General features: G+C 52.1%; 2 protein-coding genes across 2 annotated transcripts; one reads left to right on the plus strand and one right to left on the minus strand.

Moving 5' to 3' along the window:
- Positions 1-9,129: 9,129 nt before the first annotated feature.
- Positions 9,130-11,007, plus strand: UCRPA7_7555 (putative hex2 protein; the record flags this gene model as incomplete). Its single annotated transcript, XM_007920083.1, has 3 exons — positions 9,130-9,181; positions 9,294-9,891; positions 9,942-11,007. The coding sequence occupies 3 exons, from the start codon at positions 9,130-9,132 to the stop codon at positions 11,005-11,007; spliced, it is 1,716 nt and encodes a 571-aa protein (XP_007918274.1).
- A 1,558-nt stretch (positions 11,008-12,565) lies between these two features.
- Positions 12,566-15,711, minus strand: UCRPA7_7556 (putative mitochondrial protein cyt-4 protein; the record flags this gene model as incomplete). Its single annotated transcript, XM_007920084.1, has 3 exons — positions 12,566-13,285; positions 13,703-15,314; positions 15,689-15,711. 3 exons carry the CDS (start codon positions 15,709-15,711, stop codon positions 12,566-12,568), a joined length of 2,355 nt encoding a protein of 784 aa, XP_007918275.1.
- Between the last annotated feature and the right edge of the window lie 2,988 nt (positions 15,712-18,699).

Genomic DNA, 18,699 nt, shown 5'->3' on the forward strand with positions numbered 1-18,699 from the left:
GTATTACAAAGGTTTATACGCCGGGCAAGAAGTTCTATTTTCTCCAAATACGGCTGCAGAACTTCCGATGGTACACGTACACTGCTTTGCCCTGAAAAGCGATGACGAGGTCCCGTTGATCGACATATGTGAGCGCATATCCGAGCAATTGGGCATGACGATGAAGCATGGAGATGCACAGCATGAAGGCGAGGTATCAATTCACAACGTCAGGGATGTAGCACCGGCTAAGCGTATGTTCTGCGCAAGCTTCCGACTACCGCCACAGATTGCCTTTGCTGCCAGAACTTGAGATCCCCAGCAAGAATCGGCCGGGGCTGGGTATAAGATTGCGATCACCAGTTCTGCATCCGAAGACAAAGGGGCACCTTCCGTCAATGGCTGGCGATGGACATAGATAAAGGCTGCTTGCCTTCGGGAACGGCTTGAGCTGTGACACACCAGATGTTTTGATAGAAAACCGACAGCACTCGAGGAGCAGGGATTGTCGGACGAGACTCCGCACATCTGTCCTAATCATATTCACTCATTCTGTCGTCCCGCAGAGTGGCTTGCCGCCCGTTCATCCTTCTTCTGCGGGCCTACGCATCTTGGAACGCCAGGGTAGCTGCTGGGGATCTGATGACACCTTGGGGGAGGGGAAGAAGAGCGTATCACTTTTCATGCAGGGTCAAAGGGATACCTTGGAGCTGAAGATACTAAACAATACAACTAGGTGACTATGACACGATGTTCAAAGATGACAAGTAGAAGGCTGTGACCTCAGGGGCTTTGATGTCCCCTGAAATTACCCTACCCTTACCTTCAGATCGAGGACAAATCGCCACATTGCCTTGTCATCAAATCAAGTCTGTCAGCCGCGATTATCTCGCTGATCTCATATCCGATTTCTCATGATCAGATCGTGATCCAATCCTCTTCTTTCATGTGATTTTACGTGATGTTGGGTATGAATCGAATGGAGCAGCCGACATTCAAACTGATGCGATCGAGAGCTTCATATAACAAAGGAGGGTATATTGTATCCATATATGCAGAACAGCTCCAATCAAAGTCCTGCTGTGGCACAGGCAGCGCCTCCTTGCTGCAAGCCTCACACTGCCCGAGGTGGAGAAGCTGCCTCGAGCTCTATCTGTTCCCTTTCCATTTGTCAATTGCTCCCAGCCCCAATCGTTACACAGCGGCCCGCTGGCGACTCGGTCAGACGACGATCACCCTGTCAGTACACTTGGAGAGCTCTGTGGCAGAAGGAAGGAAGATGGCGTGCATTTCCAAACGGCCTGCCACGTTGTTTTGTCGAATGACAGGTGCGGAGGCAGAGACAAACGGCAACAATAAAGATCGTTCTGGCCAGAACGAGCGGCCTAGATTGCTAGTCCAAGCCTATGGAGCTTGGAGAGTGCGATCCCGCCCGGTGGAGAACAAGGACAGGCAATTCAAAGCATTCATGCAAAAGTAGTACGAGATCAAATGACGAACGACTTACTACACTACACTACACTGATATGAGACGGTGCTTGAACGGCTGCGAGTGAAAGTCTTATCGGTGAAGGACGGGACCGGTGTAAACGAGCAGTGTATAAATGGAGGCCGTTTGATAGGACCGGATTTATTCACCTGTGCCAGGCCTGATAAGAGGTCTCGAAACCGGCAGGCGGTTACGATAGCGGCATCTGTCGGCCGTCCAGCGCTCGCAAGTCGGCGGGTGCGCAGGTTCCATTCCCTTGAGCCGTGGCCGTTCCGGACGAACGAGAAAGCTGCGAATAATTGCCCGAAGGTCTGTACAGGGAACCTAGCACAGCAAATAGCGACACCTACCTAGTTAGCAGGCCTCATTGATGAATACCTTCACGCTGCCATGAGGGCGAAAGGCATTGGATAACGGCAATGCAGCCATTAATCACCCATCGTTTCATCTAGAATCTTGCATTCGCTTCTTGATTGTGGATGAGGTGTAGACGTAGGCATTTCCGGAGAAGCTCGCACGAAGCCAAAGCTCATGAAGCGAGACATACAACTTGAGCGACCGGTGCCAACCCGCGAACGGCATCCCGGAATTGTGGGTTCCTAGGAGATGTCAGCGCTACAGCAGGACGTTTGCTCTAGCAGGTGCACCGGCAGGCCATCCGATCTTGGCCTGCGGCAGGCAATCAGCACTGTAACGCAAAGGTGAGGCACATTGCTTTGTGGAGGATGGCCTAGCTAGTCGAAGACGAACGGATTGAGCATATCTGTGAAGCTATCGCCTCAGCTTCACCAACAGACTCCAATCAGATTATCGCGGTATGTGGCGCTGGTCGGCTAATGTGCCAACTTATAAGACAATAGAAACCGAGCTCGCGGGATTCCCGGTGGCTTCGCCTTGAGGGAGAACAAAGCAAGAAATAGTGGCTGCGAGGCATACAATCGTGGCGGGTGGGTGTGAGCACCCCTGAAGAGCCGTGGGCAGGACGAGGTTGCAAGGTGGGGGTTCTGCCGTCTTGAGGTTACACGATGAAGGTATCCGGGAAACATGGTGTCACTGCTGTGTCCCAGACGATACGCACACACTTCATAGATACCTGACGTAAAGAGACAGCATCCGCTATACCACCGTGTCTCAAGCAGACTGATGATGAATGTCGCGACTATTGATGCACCATGGGTCAATGGCCTGCACTTCAAAACAAGGTTGAAGAGAAGGGAAACCAGAGCAGGGATGCTCGCAGCCGATGACAAGTCCATTGCGGTCTTTTGGAAGTGAGGAAACCCGTTTCATGGCGGTGTGAGTGGACGAATGCTGCGAGTTGATGGAGGATGCAGATGGGTTGCAGGCGCCGCACAAATGACTGGTCACAAAGTGGCTGTTGCTACCACAAGGAGGGGACCATATTGGACGACGTGCAACTTCTCCCTGCCGCCTAGCTGCAGCTCTAGCCAGCGATGGGTGCAACTCCGACATGCAAGCCCACCTACAAGCCGCTACAAAAACTACACCAAGCTTCAGTGTATCAACTATATATCACCTCACATCCTCCGCGCGTTCCCCGGAGCATCATAATGAGGTAATAGCACGCCCAGAGACTCCTCTATAATCTGCCTTTGTGACCCCTTTCAGGCTGTTGCAGAGGCACTGATGCCCCACCTCGACTGGGTAGACACCTCCCATCGTTAGCCAACTCCTCGAGGTTCCTCATATATCAGCATCGATCGGCTAGCTTTGGGCAGCAACTTCCAAAAGGCTTAGAGCATTCCTTATCTCTCGCCTTTGGACGTTGTTGCAATGATGGATTGATGTGTAGTTGCTCCGGTGTTGTTGCTCCTATCCGCTGGATAGACTGATCTTGACTTCGAATCGCGATTATCCGCCTTATCATGTATGTGGGGATAGAGAATCTGGCAATGCCTCATTACGTTCAAACTCTCTTGGGGTCTCCCCGTCCCAGATCCGCAGATATCAGAGAATGGATTTAGCATAACTCTAAATAGCCTCAAGACTTGTGAAGCGTCTGTTCGGGGTCGGCCGCCTGTCGCACCAGAAAGATATCTTCTTCCCACGACAATCAGGGTCCTAAACTCCAGTCAATCTGAGAATGTGGGCCATTGGGTTACTACCGCGACCCACGGCTCATTGCTAGGTTCCACTGGGCTGCACTCAAGCTTGACACCAGCATAACTTCCGGCAGTGAAATGATCGTCTTCACTTTCTCGGAAATTATTGAATAGCCAATGACGAAGGGGCAAAGAAGGGAGTATAAACCCATCTCCACGTTAAAGCACTTAATCTCATCGCAACTCTGTTTGCCCTCGACATCGCCCATTCATCTCTAATTGCCACCGCCTCATTTATCCCAACGACCTCTCCGGATAGTAAGTCATCGCGTCTTTCTGGGCCTGCAGTAGCTTACCTTGGGCTGGGTTTGGGTATCCCGGCTATGATCCTAGAAACTCGAGATCCGGTGGCTTGCGTGTTTGTAATGCATGCTCATGTTGGCCATCGGAAGCTGGAAATTACCATCGCGTATAGAGCTGCATCAAAATCATCCCAGGACCTGCTTGAAAGCACTCATCTCAAATGCAAGCCGCACAGGTTGTACTCAGCCAACTTGACAAAGCATAGTCCACCCGTAGGAAATGAGAGGACGACAACTCCAAGATAACTAATCTTGCAAGCGCCAAAGCCGCTTGGGGGTAGTAGGGCAGAACGTGGGCTGGGAGGCCATGCAGAATGGTTGTTTATCAGTCTCCGATCCAGGAGCGTGTATGCATGAAACCGTTTTCGAGGCAAAGACTACGAGATGGTTGCTCTGACACATCACCTCGGAACCACTCTTCTATCAAGACAGACTTGTACTCTGATACCCAGCAGCCGCCGTGTAATCTATTTTCGGATAAAAGTCAATCTCGAAGCCAGGTCCCAGACACTGTATCCGCGCGCACCGATACTATGTAGATGTTCGGCAAAACCCAGGGTGTGGCCAAAGACTGATGATGAGCAATGGCATTTGACCTGGAGATAAAGCAGCCGCAATCGATTGGCAAGCAGCTTGCTTCACCTTGGGCTGGCCCGATAACGATGAACAATATCCTGGGTGCCGTGACGCAAGCCACTGTTACAAGCCCCGGCCGTTTGGAAGCCACAACATGGCTAGAAGGTCTGCGACCTTGATAAAGGCGTGGGATGCACGAACTGCGAGACTCGCAGGAGTAAAGCCACGTCAAGGTGTTGTGCTAGGTGAAAAGACAGCCACACATGCATAGCTGAGGCGACTATGCAGTAGCTACCCCTCCACCAGCCTTCTAGATGGGGTGAGGAATTGAGAGGGTGGTTGATGCCATACTAGGATTTTGGCTAGGAGCGTGCTAGAGCAGTAGCTGGAAAGCATATGCGCGGGTCCAGCGACCTGGTTCGCGAAGGGGAAGTAGAAGGGACGGAAGATTTCGGGATGGTAGATCCAGGGCCAAAAGGGATCAACACTTGATGATCCCAAATCTGTTTTGATGTATTGGAGCTGTATGCATCCGGGTAGCACTGACTACCAAGATAGAGTGCGCCCGAGGTGCGACATTTGCCGGTGTTCTCGAAATCTTCGTCGCCATCGAGGCCGCCGCCCAGAGGGAGAGGCGACGAAGATGTGGAGACGGCTTAACTGGAGCAGGCCTAACACGTTCTGGCCAGACGGTTTCGACTCGAGGCTCGACGTGCCATCCCAGTTGCTCTCCCCGTCTGCTATGCGGAGATGCTAGAGGTCCCTCAGTGCACTTGCAGTAGCTGATGGAGGTAGGTATCGCATTGCTGCTCGGCCTACAGAACAGTCATCTAGTTCTTTCATCCTACTCGCGGTGGATGCAGTCAGTGGAGCATCTCTCTGCTTGCTTGCCAGAGCCTCCATTGAGATGAAGGCACGTCTTGTCCCATTGATATCAGTTGTTCGAGATCCCAGATTTTGGATGGGCAAGATGGCACAACCACCAGCATTGAATGGGTGCCCTGGCCTAGCTTGACCTGACTGGCTCACGCAGACGTCTACCACCTCGGTGTAGACATTGTGCAAATTAATGCTCGCTGATACGCTCGGGCGGTTCGTGGCGTCTTCTCGGGGCCTGTTGGAGGCTTGCTCTACGTGACTCTGCAGGACGAGGATTGCAAAACTCAGAGGGGAGACACGGTCCGCCTGCAAGATTTTGTTCGAGCCACCCTACCTACATTCGAGTAGAACAGAGGAACTTGAGGACATGTCAACATTCGCTCATCCGTTCTACGTAAGCTACGTATACCGTGTGGCGTTGGGTTAAAGGCCCCTGACGGACGAAGCACTGGCATTTTCAGGGACGCGACATCAGGGTAGTTTCTCTTATTCATAGGAAAGTAGCGGTCCAGCGGCATCTTTGGTTTTGCGTCGGAGACTGACGTCGACAGGTGAAGGGATAAAGTCGAGATCTCCTGCAGTACCTAAGTAGGTATTACGCAGTAGAGCGGCGATCTGGTACTGTAGTCAATCTCCTTTGACGCCGTTTAAAGTCTCAGCCTGCTGGGGACGATGAAGTAATTTGGCGTCTCATCGGTGATGTTTCTGGGAGGATGGAGCGTTCATTCGCTCGATTATGCCCCAGGATCGACGGGCCAAATCGAGCTCGAGCTCCCTTTCCATATTACAGCACATGTATTGCGTGTCGTATTGTAATTAGGCCTCCCCCACCTCCATTCGAGATCCTGGAATCCCCAGGTCTTGGTTTCCATGTTGGACCGAGACATTATACTTCCACCCCAGCGAAAAATTTCTTCTACAAGTCGCCTACGGAGCCACCGGCTGGGCTCTTTTTTGATGCTGACATACATACCGTCTTGGTACGTGAAATTTCTCAACCTCGCCTTGCCTCGCCTCGCCCTGCCGCTCCAGCATCTGCACCCCGCTCGCTAAGGTGAAGGTTCTGCTCGCTGCAAGTCAGCTCGTCAAGTCATTGCTTTTCTTCCCGGTTTTTGGGGTCCCGTCGTTGCTTGACTGCCAGCCAACGGTTGGCGGTCCATGGCGAGCATGCGGCGTGCACGTAGAGCAGTTGGGTGATGCTAGGCCAAGCCAAGGCAAGACCAGGACAGACCAGGACAGGGACGGTTATGTTATTCAATGAGCGGTGTCACGCCTTCATTCTGGCCTGCGGCGTACAGTAATAATATTACACCTGTCAATGCCATTACGCTGCCCCCATGTCATCCAGACGTATTGGGGCATCGTGGCATGCCCTCAACAAGGAATGCTTCTCCACATCAGCACCGAGCAGTCCTCATAGTCCGCGTTCTCATTCGTGCGTCTGGCGGTCACCAGGCCAGTCACCCGTTTCCAGCAAGACGGAAGCGCAGAAACAGACAAGAGCTCGTGATCAGAAGGGGCATTTCAGGCAAGCAGCACTGTCTCGCCGTCCGCTCCGGGGCCCCGGCCCTGTCTTACGCCATCTGTGCCACTGCTAATGTCATGCCTACTGCGCAGAAGGTAGGTACTTGTCCAGGTAATAAGCCTGCAGTTATAGATACCTACCATCTGGGCTCTGGTAATTCCCTCGCCTGCCCACCGCCGCCGCCTTACCTTGTCCGTGTGGCCCACGGCATCCCACGCCGTCGTTCCTCTTGCCAGGGCGAAAGAGTCACTCAACCAGTCAATCATGGCAAACATGGTCTTGTATGAATATGGATATGGATATGGATATGATTAGGCTTGATCTTCTAACTCTGTCAAACCCCCCTTTCTGTCTCTCTCTATCTCTGTGGGTTTTGTACCTGTCGATGCTAAGATGCATGTACCTAGCGGACGGCCTCAATCTACCTGAAAATCGCATTCCTGCTTGGCCAGCTGCTATTCGCAACAGCATTCTCTGCCACGGCCCGCCCTTGAACGAATAAGACATCGTGGCTCCCTGCACTCCACACTATCGGCACGTCCTGCATAGTACGCACGCACGTTTGCTCTGCCTCTGCTCTGCTTGGAAGTGGAGGTACTGCGCAGATACGCAAGCACTGGCTGCTGCTGGTAAGCTGCTATCGCCCATTCGCTCGCGACAACCTACCTGGCGCCCCATCCCCCCTTCTCCGTACAGCACAGCACGGTTCAGACAGGCGGACTGCAGTCCGCTACGGACGAAGAGCTCATTTGCAGCTATGGAGTGTACAGCGTGCAGGCCACCGGCAGGGTTCAATTCATCCTCTATGACGCTACTGTACCTGTGCTGCAAATGCAGAGGCTGCTTGCTGCTACATAGTAGGTAGCTACTGCACATACTGCGCATAGTACATCACATCCACCCTGATGATCCCGCGAGAAAGACATACGAGAGAGATAGAGGAGAAGATGTAATACATTGCCTGCCTTTGGTACTGCGTAGTCGCAGCATTATCACCATCGCCATCTAGCACTGACATTGTAGTTGGCGTCATCCCATCCCCGATAACATCGCATTGCACACAACAGTCTCCTACCTACTATGCGGTACACAGAAGAAGGTACCTACCGAAGATGGAGGGGTAGGTACTTGGTAAAATGTCTGCGCATCACCTTGGCTACTCAAGTACCTATCTAGGTACACTTTAGGTATGGTGCTTCGTGTACCTGCCTACCATACCTAATCCGACACCTGCTGGTATCTGAGAAAACCCCCATCCTGAACCCTATCGCAACAAGCCCCGGTCAAGCCCCTCTCCTCGCAAAATCCCATCCCACGCTCGCCACCACACACACCTCGCACACACCTTTTCTTAGGTACCTAAGCGTGCTAAGGTAGTGCCCTACTATGTAAGGTAGGTAGGTAGTCGGGTCGCTCAGTTAGTCTGCTCGTACCTAGGTACTTTACTTTACACTTAGTATGCAGTACCTAGGTAGGCCCTTTAGGTAGGCACATGTAGTTACCCACTCCCACATCGTAATCCAGAAGCGAACCTTAACCCTGGAAGGGCCTTTTTTCTTGACCATTCCCAGCTAGCAAATGGCCTGGGCCACTGGAACGGACTGCACTAGGTACCTGCCTAGGTAGGTAGGGAACGAAGTACTTGCCTACTGCATAGTGAGTGCGCTCGGGTCCGGTGTACTGCGTACATAGTAGACTGGACCTAGACTGCGAGACAGACCTGACCTGCACCCTCGCGCGTTAATTTGCACCCCCGTCCCTCAGCCTCCGATGAGCCGGGGCATTCATCCGCACCAGAACAGTCTCTTTTCGTCTGTGCCCACTTCTTTTCTCCCACCCACCCGTCGTCCTTGACTCTGATCTCTTGACCGGACGGCTGCTTTTCTATTCCTGCCTCGCCTCAACCCAAAACACAATCTTCACCACCCCACATCACTTCTCATCTGGACCGCTTCCTAATCCCTCCCGCCAGCTTCTTCTAATCACGAGGTCCCCAGATTCGAGACCGTCAATCCGGCTTCGACCTGCCCGTCCCCGGTCTGAATTGGCCCTTACAATAACTACTCCGCTCCCGCCGTCCCAGTCACCGCCTTTGTGTGTTCGAGCGCCTCCAAGCCACCCAAAACGGTCCACCGGTATTCCCGCAGAACAAACACTGGCACTCACTCCTACGCCTCGTCGTGTGGCCTGGCGCTGAAATCCCTCCATCTGGCTTGGGAGGCCGCCATTGAAGGACAAACTATCGTTATCTTGCCTATGACGAATTTCCGCGGTCCCATTGCCGGAGCAGTGAAGGTGACATTGGACAGTACGTCCGCATAGTCACCGGGATTTGTTGCTCAGGATGGCCGTGGTGCTCTCTTCCGAAGAGAACAGCTACTTCTCGTCCTCGCCGCTTCGACGTTCACACTCCCAACCAGGCTTCGTAAACAGGCAGGCCAGCTTTCACACCTCCAATTCTGCCTCGAGGATACACGACATCTATCCTGACCAGGTCAAGGTGTACGGAGAATCGCCTCCTTCCTCAGCTCCCTCATCACCACCCACCCTCCACGCGGCCACCCCGGACGATCTGTCCTACTCCTCAACGCCGGCCACAAACTTGTCACTGGCCGACGACGACGACGACACGCTGGATCTAATATCTTCAAAACCACACAGCAGCTTCAAGCTTCCTGATTATAATCAGTATGAGGAGGACTTGGAGCCTCCCAGTCCCGGCAGCGGTTCATTCACCCCAAACGGCAATGACACATCGGAAAATACCTCGCGGCCAGACACTCCAGATCTACCTCTACAACATCCGGTAGATGACAGCGCTGTCGGGGCGCAGCCGTCCCGTCATGTCGACTATCTGTCACACGACTGGAGGGAAGAGGATATATGGTCATCGTGGAAATACATCATCTCAAAGAAAGGTGATTATAGTAATGCCGCCAGATTGGAGAATGCATCTTGGAGGACTTGGATGAAGGCGAAAAATAAGCTCAAGACTGTATCGCCGGAGACATTGAACTGGTTCGTTTCCATGTACTCTGAACTCATGAATGACTGCTAACCCGCTACAGGCTTAAGGATTGTGATGTCACCTGGCTTTACGGTCCTCTGCAGACGGGCAACAACAATCTAATGCCTCCGCAGACGAACGCGGGAAGTAGTGGGTTGTCAAAGTCCAACTCGTTCCTAGGAGCCCACAAGAAACCGATCTTGAAGAAGAGAACCATGTCGGAAGTGATGCTTGCGAGGTCGCTATCGGCATCGTCTTTACTTAAACAGGCCGCTGCTGCCGTGCAAGCGCAGCAGCATGATGGCAGCAGGAAAACCGCTCGACCTAGACTTGAGCGATCTGCCACAGACTACATTACCTTTCCCTTCTCATCACGGAGGATGAGCGCAGAGAACACAAGCCGCCTGACGTCAGCGGTCTCGTCTGGAATTATCTCGCCGAGCGGCGAACGCAAACACATTCATTTCAATGAACAAGTTGAGCAGTGCATTGCTATCGACGTCAAGGGCAATGACGAAGAGGACGAAGTCGAGAACGATCGCTTCACTTTTGATGACAGCGACTCCTCTGATGACGGCGCCATAATGATGAAACGAACAGTCACCAAGAAGCGACGTCCCATTCTGAAGAGGGCACACAGCGATACCTCCAAGGCGGAAAGCAAGACCATTGCCATGCTGCCGTCAACAACCCTCAAGTATAGGGAAGATACGCCCGAACCACAAGAGACAGCGATGAAACACAGCAACGCCCTCTACAGAAGCCCCATATTATCGCCCTCTTCATCCCAAGAAACGCTACGGCCTTCAAAAGCCTCGGGCAAGTTCTTCTTCAACGACGATGATGAAGACGATGAGGAGGATGAGGAAGAGGAGGACAACCGGTTCAGTGGTTTGCGGTCTCCCACAAAATTTGGCAGCTCATCCGGGTTACACCGGTCAACGTCGTCGGGTAGTCTGACGGCAGAACCGGCCGGTATGCGGCGTACAGAATCCGGCATGTTTATGCCCTATGAAGAGGGCGAATCGGCTGCGGCCACCGAAGGCATCTTTGGCCGCGTCATTGATACGGTAAATACGGCCCGCGACATCGCTCATGTCATCTGGAATGTCGGGTGGAGGAAGTGATATTGACTGTGTTTCTTCAGAAAAAGAAGGCGAAGGCTTCGAACGGTCCGTCATATTTCTCGAGAGCTAAGCGATGAAAGAGTCAGCTGGAACGGCATTCCATGATATTCCTACCCTACCACATTACCACATTTAGTTACACGGGTGTACGATATAGCTCGGGAGTCTCTTCGACGGACGGATGGCTACAGCGCGGGGATTTTGTCAAGGTCGAGCGAGTGTACCACACGGATTTCCCCCATCGGCAGTTTAGAACGAACCCCCCGGCAACTCCACACCTGATATTATCATCTCTCCCTACCTACAAGGCTTTCGGTAAAGCCCTTATGTGTCACGACAACAATTATTGCATTGCATGCGGCGTTTAGGAACGATTATTTTATGGCTCATCGGTTTTTTGGTTCGGGGAACGGTTCCGCAGGTTCTTGGGCAAACGGTCTGGTCCATCCTCATGGGGTGTTATATGGTATACGGTCGACCTCTCCGTCACTCGGGTTCTTTCGGTTCGGTTCTCGGGGTTTTTGTGCTTTATACGGGGGAGAGCAGGATCCATTTTCTGGGGGATTCACGAACCTCTTAATCACCTGTGGCAATAAGGAGGCGTCAAGAGCGCTCACCTGGCCACTAGGCGAAAATGAACAGGCAACACAAAAGCACGGAAAACAAACGGGTTAATGGAAGAGGAGTTATGAGAAGGGGTTTAATATCAAGGGTGAAATCAAGATCAGGGGAAAGGGGAAATCGGTTGTATTTTTTGCGCCTGCGCACCTGATTAGGGGTGGGGGGATTGTCCACAACAGAGAGAAGGAGAGATCATGCGCTCTGGCGTACGAAGGGGAAAGGCAAAGCCTGTATCGTATCACGGAAAGGGTCGAGACTGCTCGATAATAACCGATCTGGAGCCTTGTTGTCTTCGTGGGGTTGAGTTGGATCAGGGGATGTAAGAACAGACAAAATGAAGACCCCTGTGGAGGCAAGGATGTCCAGCATAGAGCAATCCGATCGGCAACGACCAGGCAAAGCGTCGATGGGAAGGAGGGACAGATGATTTATATCAAAGTATGTAGATCTTGGAAAAGCCAGCTTTGGCTATGGACTTAAAAAAATTGCGCGGTCTCGTTTAAATATGTTGTTTGTGTGTGTGTTGTCTATCTTTGAGCCCCACGCCGGGAAAGCTCTGATCAGCCAGCAGGTCGAATGAGGTGCTGACACGCAACGGCCGGAGATCGAGTGGCTGGCTGGCTGGCTGGCTGGCATTGCACTTTTGATGGGTAGGCGCTGAGGGAATTATGAAGAAGCATCTGAAGATCAACAGTTGGGCATCGAGTTGGGAAGAGAAAGAAGCGTTGAGAGTTGAAGGTGATTGTTTCTACTGACAATTGTTGGGCTGGTCGAACCAGACCGCTTTTCACCTTACCGCCAAAGCCATCTCCTCGTTCGATGAATGGCGCCTTTAAACATCCCATGCCGGGGACGCCGTCGTATGATCTAACATTATATTCTACAGATTTTATACAGGCTTTTTATGTTGTACAATATGTGAATTGATGAATATTCACTACTCACTCGCTTCTGCTTCAGCTTCACCTTCAGCAATGGCGGCCTTGCCCACGGCCCGGACGAGAATGGACTTCTCCACGACATTGACGTCGACCAGCTCGACATCGAGCACCTCGCCCGTCTCCAGCTCGGACAGCTGGATGCCGAGGGCGTTCAGCCCGTCAATGGCCATCAGCGCCGGGCGGTCGAACCAGTTGAGGCGGCCGCGGACGGCCCTGCGCGCGAGGACGTCGGCCACGGTGAAGCGGAACGTCTTGGGCAGCGCCGCCTCGCCGAAGTGCCACGCCCGCACGAGGGCCTGCAGCATCCACTCTGCGTTGCCGTCGCCGTCGTCGAGGGCCCGCATCGTGCGCTCGCGGACGCGCAGCATCGGCAGCACCGACCGCTCGAGCCGCTCCCTGGTGAAGGGCAGGAAGCTGTCGTCGTCCGTGTTGCCGACGAGCGAGGTGCCGCGGCGCTCCTCCTCCAGCAGGGCCGCCTCGACTTGCCAGTGCACGAGCAGGTCGGAGAAGCGCCGGAGGGGGCTGGTGGCTTTGGTGTACATGGACAAGCCCATGGTGAAGTGCGGGGCGGGAGTAGCTGAGATCTCGTCCGAGCCGAGCAGTGAACGCATCGTGCGCCAGTCAGTCTCGCTGGGTCGCTCTCCAGCTGCCAGCTTGGGATAAAGTACATCTCGAGTGAAGGTTTGAAGAGATGATAGGTTTACTGCGGCAAGAGGCTGTGTGCGATAAGGAATGGGAATGCCTCGCTCGGCACACCAACGCGCAGCTATTTCGCCCGCCAGCCGCATCGTACTGTCGACAAGGGGTGTTCTGTCGTCTTCCCTGTAATATATTTTGATATAGGGATCTCCCGAACAGGTAAGGAAGCCATTGGGTAATTCCTGGACGACGGACTGCTGGAACCAAACCTCGGTCTTCGGCCGCGGCCAGTGTAGAGGAATGGCCCCTTTTAGGAGACGAGACTTCTGAAGAGCTGCCCCGACGCGAGAAAGTGCCCTAAGGTTTTCAACGTCTTGCTGAGAAAGTTCCTTCGCGGTGGTCATTTTCCTATTTCGAGGTTTCTTCGCTTTCGGAGCCGTGCCCACAGCGAAGGCCTGATCTAAATCGAGTGGAGGTATGTCTTCTCCACATACCTCATTGACGTCTTTGCCGGTGATGTACACGACATCCCGGAGCGTACCTGGAGCTATCTTGTATTCTTGAATCTGACCCTCGTCGTCCACCCGTGCACTGAAAGTAAGACAAGGCCGATCTGGGGCAAGAGAGAACTTCGTACGGACCGCCGCTACTGGCAGCATGCGCTCGAAATGACCTGGGAGGTAGGCTGTCTGTGGAACTAGCTCAGCTCGCTTGGCCAGAAGACTGTCTGGAGCCATGCCGGAAGCTGGGTCAGCCACGTGGATATGAACCCATTGCTCGCCCTCTGGGGTCCATTCAATGGACACTGCGTCATCTATATCGCTCGCGTTTGCAGCGTCAATGCAGTATGCGCGGAGACGAGTCCAATCCTTTCTCAACCTTGCGAGAGGGTCACCTTGACGGAGACCTCCATCTCCCGTCAAGCTCTGACCAAGAAAGCCCCCAGTCCTCTTGAGGCCTACACCAGGAAGTCGTAGGGAGTATCGAGAGCTGATGTCCCATGGCGGTATCCAGCCTATCTCCTGGAGAAATGTCCATCCTGTGGTTGTTGTAAGGTATTCACTTTCATCGTATCGTTCGATGGCACGGAGTATGCCAGCACCTATCCAATGTAGACTTGATGCGCGGGAGAACTTCCTGAAGCTAGACCACAGCTGCATAAAATGCAGTATCTTGACATCCGAATCCGTCCACTCTATCGAGTGCGGTTTCGAGAACTTGACAGCTGGGCCAAGCATGCCATGCGGCGACCATTTGCGGAATTCACGGCTGCTGTCTATAGCCTCACGAGCCTTCAGAATGAATCGTCCAAGCTGACTTTGGCCAAGTCTAGACGGCTTTAGAGAGCCACCATATAGCTGAGCATCATCATAAAACATACGCATCAGCGAGTTCATCTTATCAACGAGCTGGACGTCACTGAGAGAACTAATCTCGTAGAGGTAAGAGCGTCGATTGCCGATAGGCGTCATCGGTCGAAATGCAGCATCGTTGACCATCAGAGTCTTGTGCACAGCGTAAAGGGCAGCTGGCGGGAACTTGCCATCCGCCTTGACTGCACTCGGCAATAGAATATCGGCAATTTCTTCCAGGGACAGGTATTGCTCGGTCTGTCCCAAGAACTCCGACGCATTGTCCAACCGCGCTGCGTGTGTCTGGTGAATGACTTCAGATTCCACGGAGAAGTCAAGCATCTTTCTAATCAGAAAGGACCCAGTGTTGCGAGACGGCCCCTGGCGCATGTCTTGTAGGGCATTCAGAACCTCCATTGGTGTATCCCTTGCCGGCAATGCGTCAATGACTGGCTGCAGCTCGGCCGCGTCCACGAAGTTGTTGACCGTGAACAGAGTCCGAATGCCATGGCTCGTGAACCACTTGCCCGTGTTTGTATAGAAGTGTTCGGCGCCGTTGAAGCGTCCAAGGCAAATGGCAAGTGCTTGGGCATTGAGAGTGTCAGAGGTAACTTCCACCAAATCTCCCGCCTGGAGCTGTACAGCGTCTGCGCGCAGGTCGACCAGGTCGTCGCCGTCGAACAACGGCCGGTCCTCCTTTATGCCGTCGTCGTTGACTTCGTTGATGAAGGAACTCGGATTCCTGGTGACCACGCTGGGAACAGATCCTGGTGCGCTATGCTCTGCGCGCAGCTGAAGCCCAGGCGCTGGGTTCTCTGCTTCCCAATTTCGTAACCTTTCGCGAATCGACAGACGTGGGGAACTATTTGTGATATCGGCCACGCTTGGTGGAGGCTCATCGTTTCGGGTTTCGCCTACATCTTGAACGGTCGCGAGAAACTGATTGGTATGGTCAATATATCAGTACAGACTTGTGGGCTCATGGGCATGCCTACTCTGCGGCTTGCAGGCGAGGCTGCTGTAGCGGACGCGCTGTTGTCCCATCCATAATGCTGGTATATGGAGGCTTTCCGACTGATCAGTGAAGACGGTAGGTGTTGGCGACTAAGGCACCTCCTACATACATACCGGCTACTTGCAGCCTTCAGCATGTTTTCTGTAGTGCAGCCTGGTGGTGCTGCATGAAGAGCTTGCGAGTTTCAAAATTTGTTCTGCTCTGGTCAGCCTTGCGGCAATTGGCCACTAAACCACCAAGGCTGTTGGGTGGGACACGTGCTACCAACTTCATGTAACAACCATCTTATCAGCAATCAAGCAAGTTTGCATACCATTGCCGTGTTTTTCCAAAACCTGTTGCTTCAAGAAACAAGCAGACACTGGTGACAAATAAACGTTTCGCTCTTGTTGGCTCTCTAGGTCTTCATATATAGCATCTTAGAGGGCCGGACAGAATATTTTGTTCGTTTCAACCATCTGTCTCCAGTTCGATTCATTTAGATTTGAAGTGGTATTTATCGTAGAATTGAAAGCTATACTCTTCTTGAAGTATATATCAAATTGCGAATTTATGTTTTGTGTTCTGCCATGAGCCTTTATTGCGCTCGACCGATGCCCATAAAGACACATATGTTCAAGATCACAGGCGAAGAATGCTAAAGGCACCTGATCCTCGCCATCTTCCACAATGGGCTACCCAGGTCTAATGTAGATGGCGGCAGCCTATATATAAGATTTTATCCATGTATAAAGGCGCCTTTCGAAGAGAAACTCAAGCAGCTGGATAAAAGGTCTGATGTAGAATCCGATACCGACGCTGATACTACTGCAAACCTACCAGACCTATCAGACGCCTCTATCGAAGACGACGATACCATCCCCATACAGACCGCTGATACCGGTCTACAGGACCTTAGGAACTATGCTATATTCTGGGGCCTAAGCAAGCAGTAGATATCCAACTATCTCTACTATAGTAAGGGCGAGCATAAGGTTCTCTACATTATGCTTCCGCTCCAACCATACCAGCTTAAGGTCATTTACCGTATCCTTATCTACTCCTTCGATACGAGCATCTTTGATATAGTGCTTGCAGACACTATAGGTCTAGACAAGATGCTATAGTCTTCCGCCGCTGCTGTCACCATATACCACGTCATTATATATAACACGATATTTGGGGAAATGATAGGAAAAAAGGCCAGCTTCATCTTATGGCCAATCAGCGGGCCCAGCTGCTCTTGTCAGTTGACCACAGCGTAGGATGCCTCCGACAAGATATACCGCCTCAGCTTTACATACCCCTATATGCCCTACCTACCTACATTCAAGCTCTACTCCCAAGGCTTTCTACTCATAGAACCGGCCATTATCCTTATACCACCCAACCTCTTAGGCCAGTAAGCCGCCGAGCTCTCACGATACCTCACTAACACGCCCCTTCCTAAGAGCCTGTCGGCCAGCGTAAAGGTCAGGAGGCTATAGTAGAGTGGCCACCAGCCCAAGCCTCCATGCATCAGTCACTTTGGCGGCTATAAGGCAGCGATCGACAGCGTTAGGATTCTAAATGAATGGAGGAGGTCAGATCCTCCCAGAACAGCGCCCACTTCAAGCTCATCTCTCGGGGCAAGTGGAGAGACAACCGTATCATATTCCTCCTCCTGATGATCTACTACACTTATATATTCACATAGAACGTTTTGTAGGATATCCTCCTATTTAAGATTAAGTAGCTTTATCTAGTGTGTCGGGCACGCTCAATAGTAACTAGAAAGAGGGCTTTACATGAAGAGAGCTACCTTTTTTCCTAGGATGTGGATTGTGGAGGTGTGATGATGGCAAGTTGAAGAAGTTCTTTGTCTGTGGCTCTGAAAGGGCAAGACGAGGAGATCTAGAACAACATCGGGAAAAAAGGACACCAGGGAAAGCTCTTGACGTTAAGCTTCGCGTCCAGCAACCATCACCTTTGTGCCAGTACCAACGAGACCAAATCGACATTCTTTGTCGACATAAAATTCCTCCGTCCAGCCTCAGATACTCAATCATCCCTCCAATTTTCCACACACAAACACATCAACACGTCGTCGACAATCACTCCCAACTTGCGACAAGATGGTTTGCATTTATGCCACTGGGCTCCTTGCCATTTTTGCCTTCACTCAGCCAGGAATGAACATGAACCTGGATCCTGCTACGCGCACGCGATGGCCCCTTAGGGTCACGGACATTGTCAGACTGAGTGTCACCAACACTACTACACCCTCAAGCCAGACGACCGAAATGAGCCTCCTCACACTTACCTCAGTTGAGCCCTCACCGTCATTCTTCACCGCTGATATGCCTAGTAAGCAAGCACCTCCCTTTTTTCATGGTCTGCCATGCACAAATATATATCAGATTCAAGTGGATGGTGCAATCCGCACTTGGATAAAGAAGATAGGGGGAAACTAGAAAACACTACCCTGAGCTTTTGACCTCATGAAGTTGCTAACCCACATTTTTATAGTGGATCATTCCATGATGATTATGCCCTCGGGGACTGACGTACCGATCGACCCTTCCACTACGGAGCCGGCGACTGACGTATCTGGCGCCATCAAGAAGCACTTCTCGGTGAGCCCCATCGAGTGGGACGACATGCGAGAGAGACACGATAGCTGATAGACTTTAGGCCAGTCTCCTCGCCATCATGGCTGCCAGCAGCATTGTCATCTATCTCTAGGTAGCTTAGAGACAATGTTGCAAAAGAACAGCCCGAACAAGATTGCTTGGGATAAGCCTTGGTCATGCCCTTTGTTGTGGAGTTTTGAAGACTGGTTGGGTTGTGTGTTCACTCTGGATGGAGGATATGGTTTTCGGATAAGGAGAGCTTAGGAAGCATGGCTGTTTTCTAGTCAGCCTCATCTTGAGGTCATTGGCTCAATGTAAAGCCAAATACATTGGTCTTGACTTCAACCCAAAGCACCGACTGAGTGTGAAATAATTGATGACAAAAATAAAGAAAAATGAAAATGCACCCGCCCAAGAGACTTCATAGGCTGTCTTCAACCTCTCAGCTTATCCACATATTTGAGGCTAACGAGCAAGCGATGTCCCGGAATCTTGATTGCAAAGCTCTCAGCCGGTGAGCCTTTCGAATACGG

This window comes from Phaeoacremonium minimum, assembly GCF_000392275.1.
Source record: "Phaeoacremonium minimum UCRPA7 unplaced genomic scaffold PA7_03_scaffold_541, whole genome shotgun sequence".
Classification (NCBI taxonomy): domain Eukaryota; kingdom Fungi; phylum Ascomycota; class Sordariomycetes; order Togniniales; family Togniniaceae; genus Phaeoacremonium; species Phaeoacremonium minimum.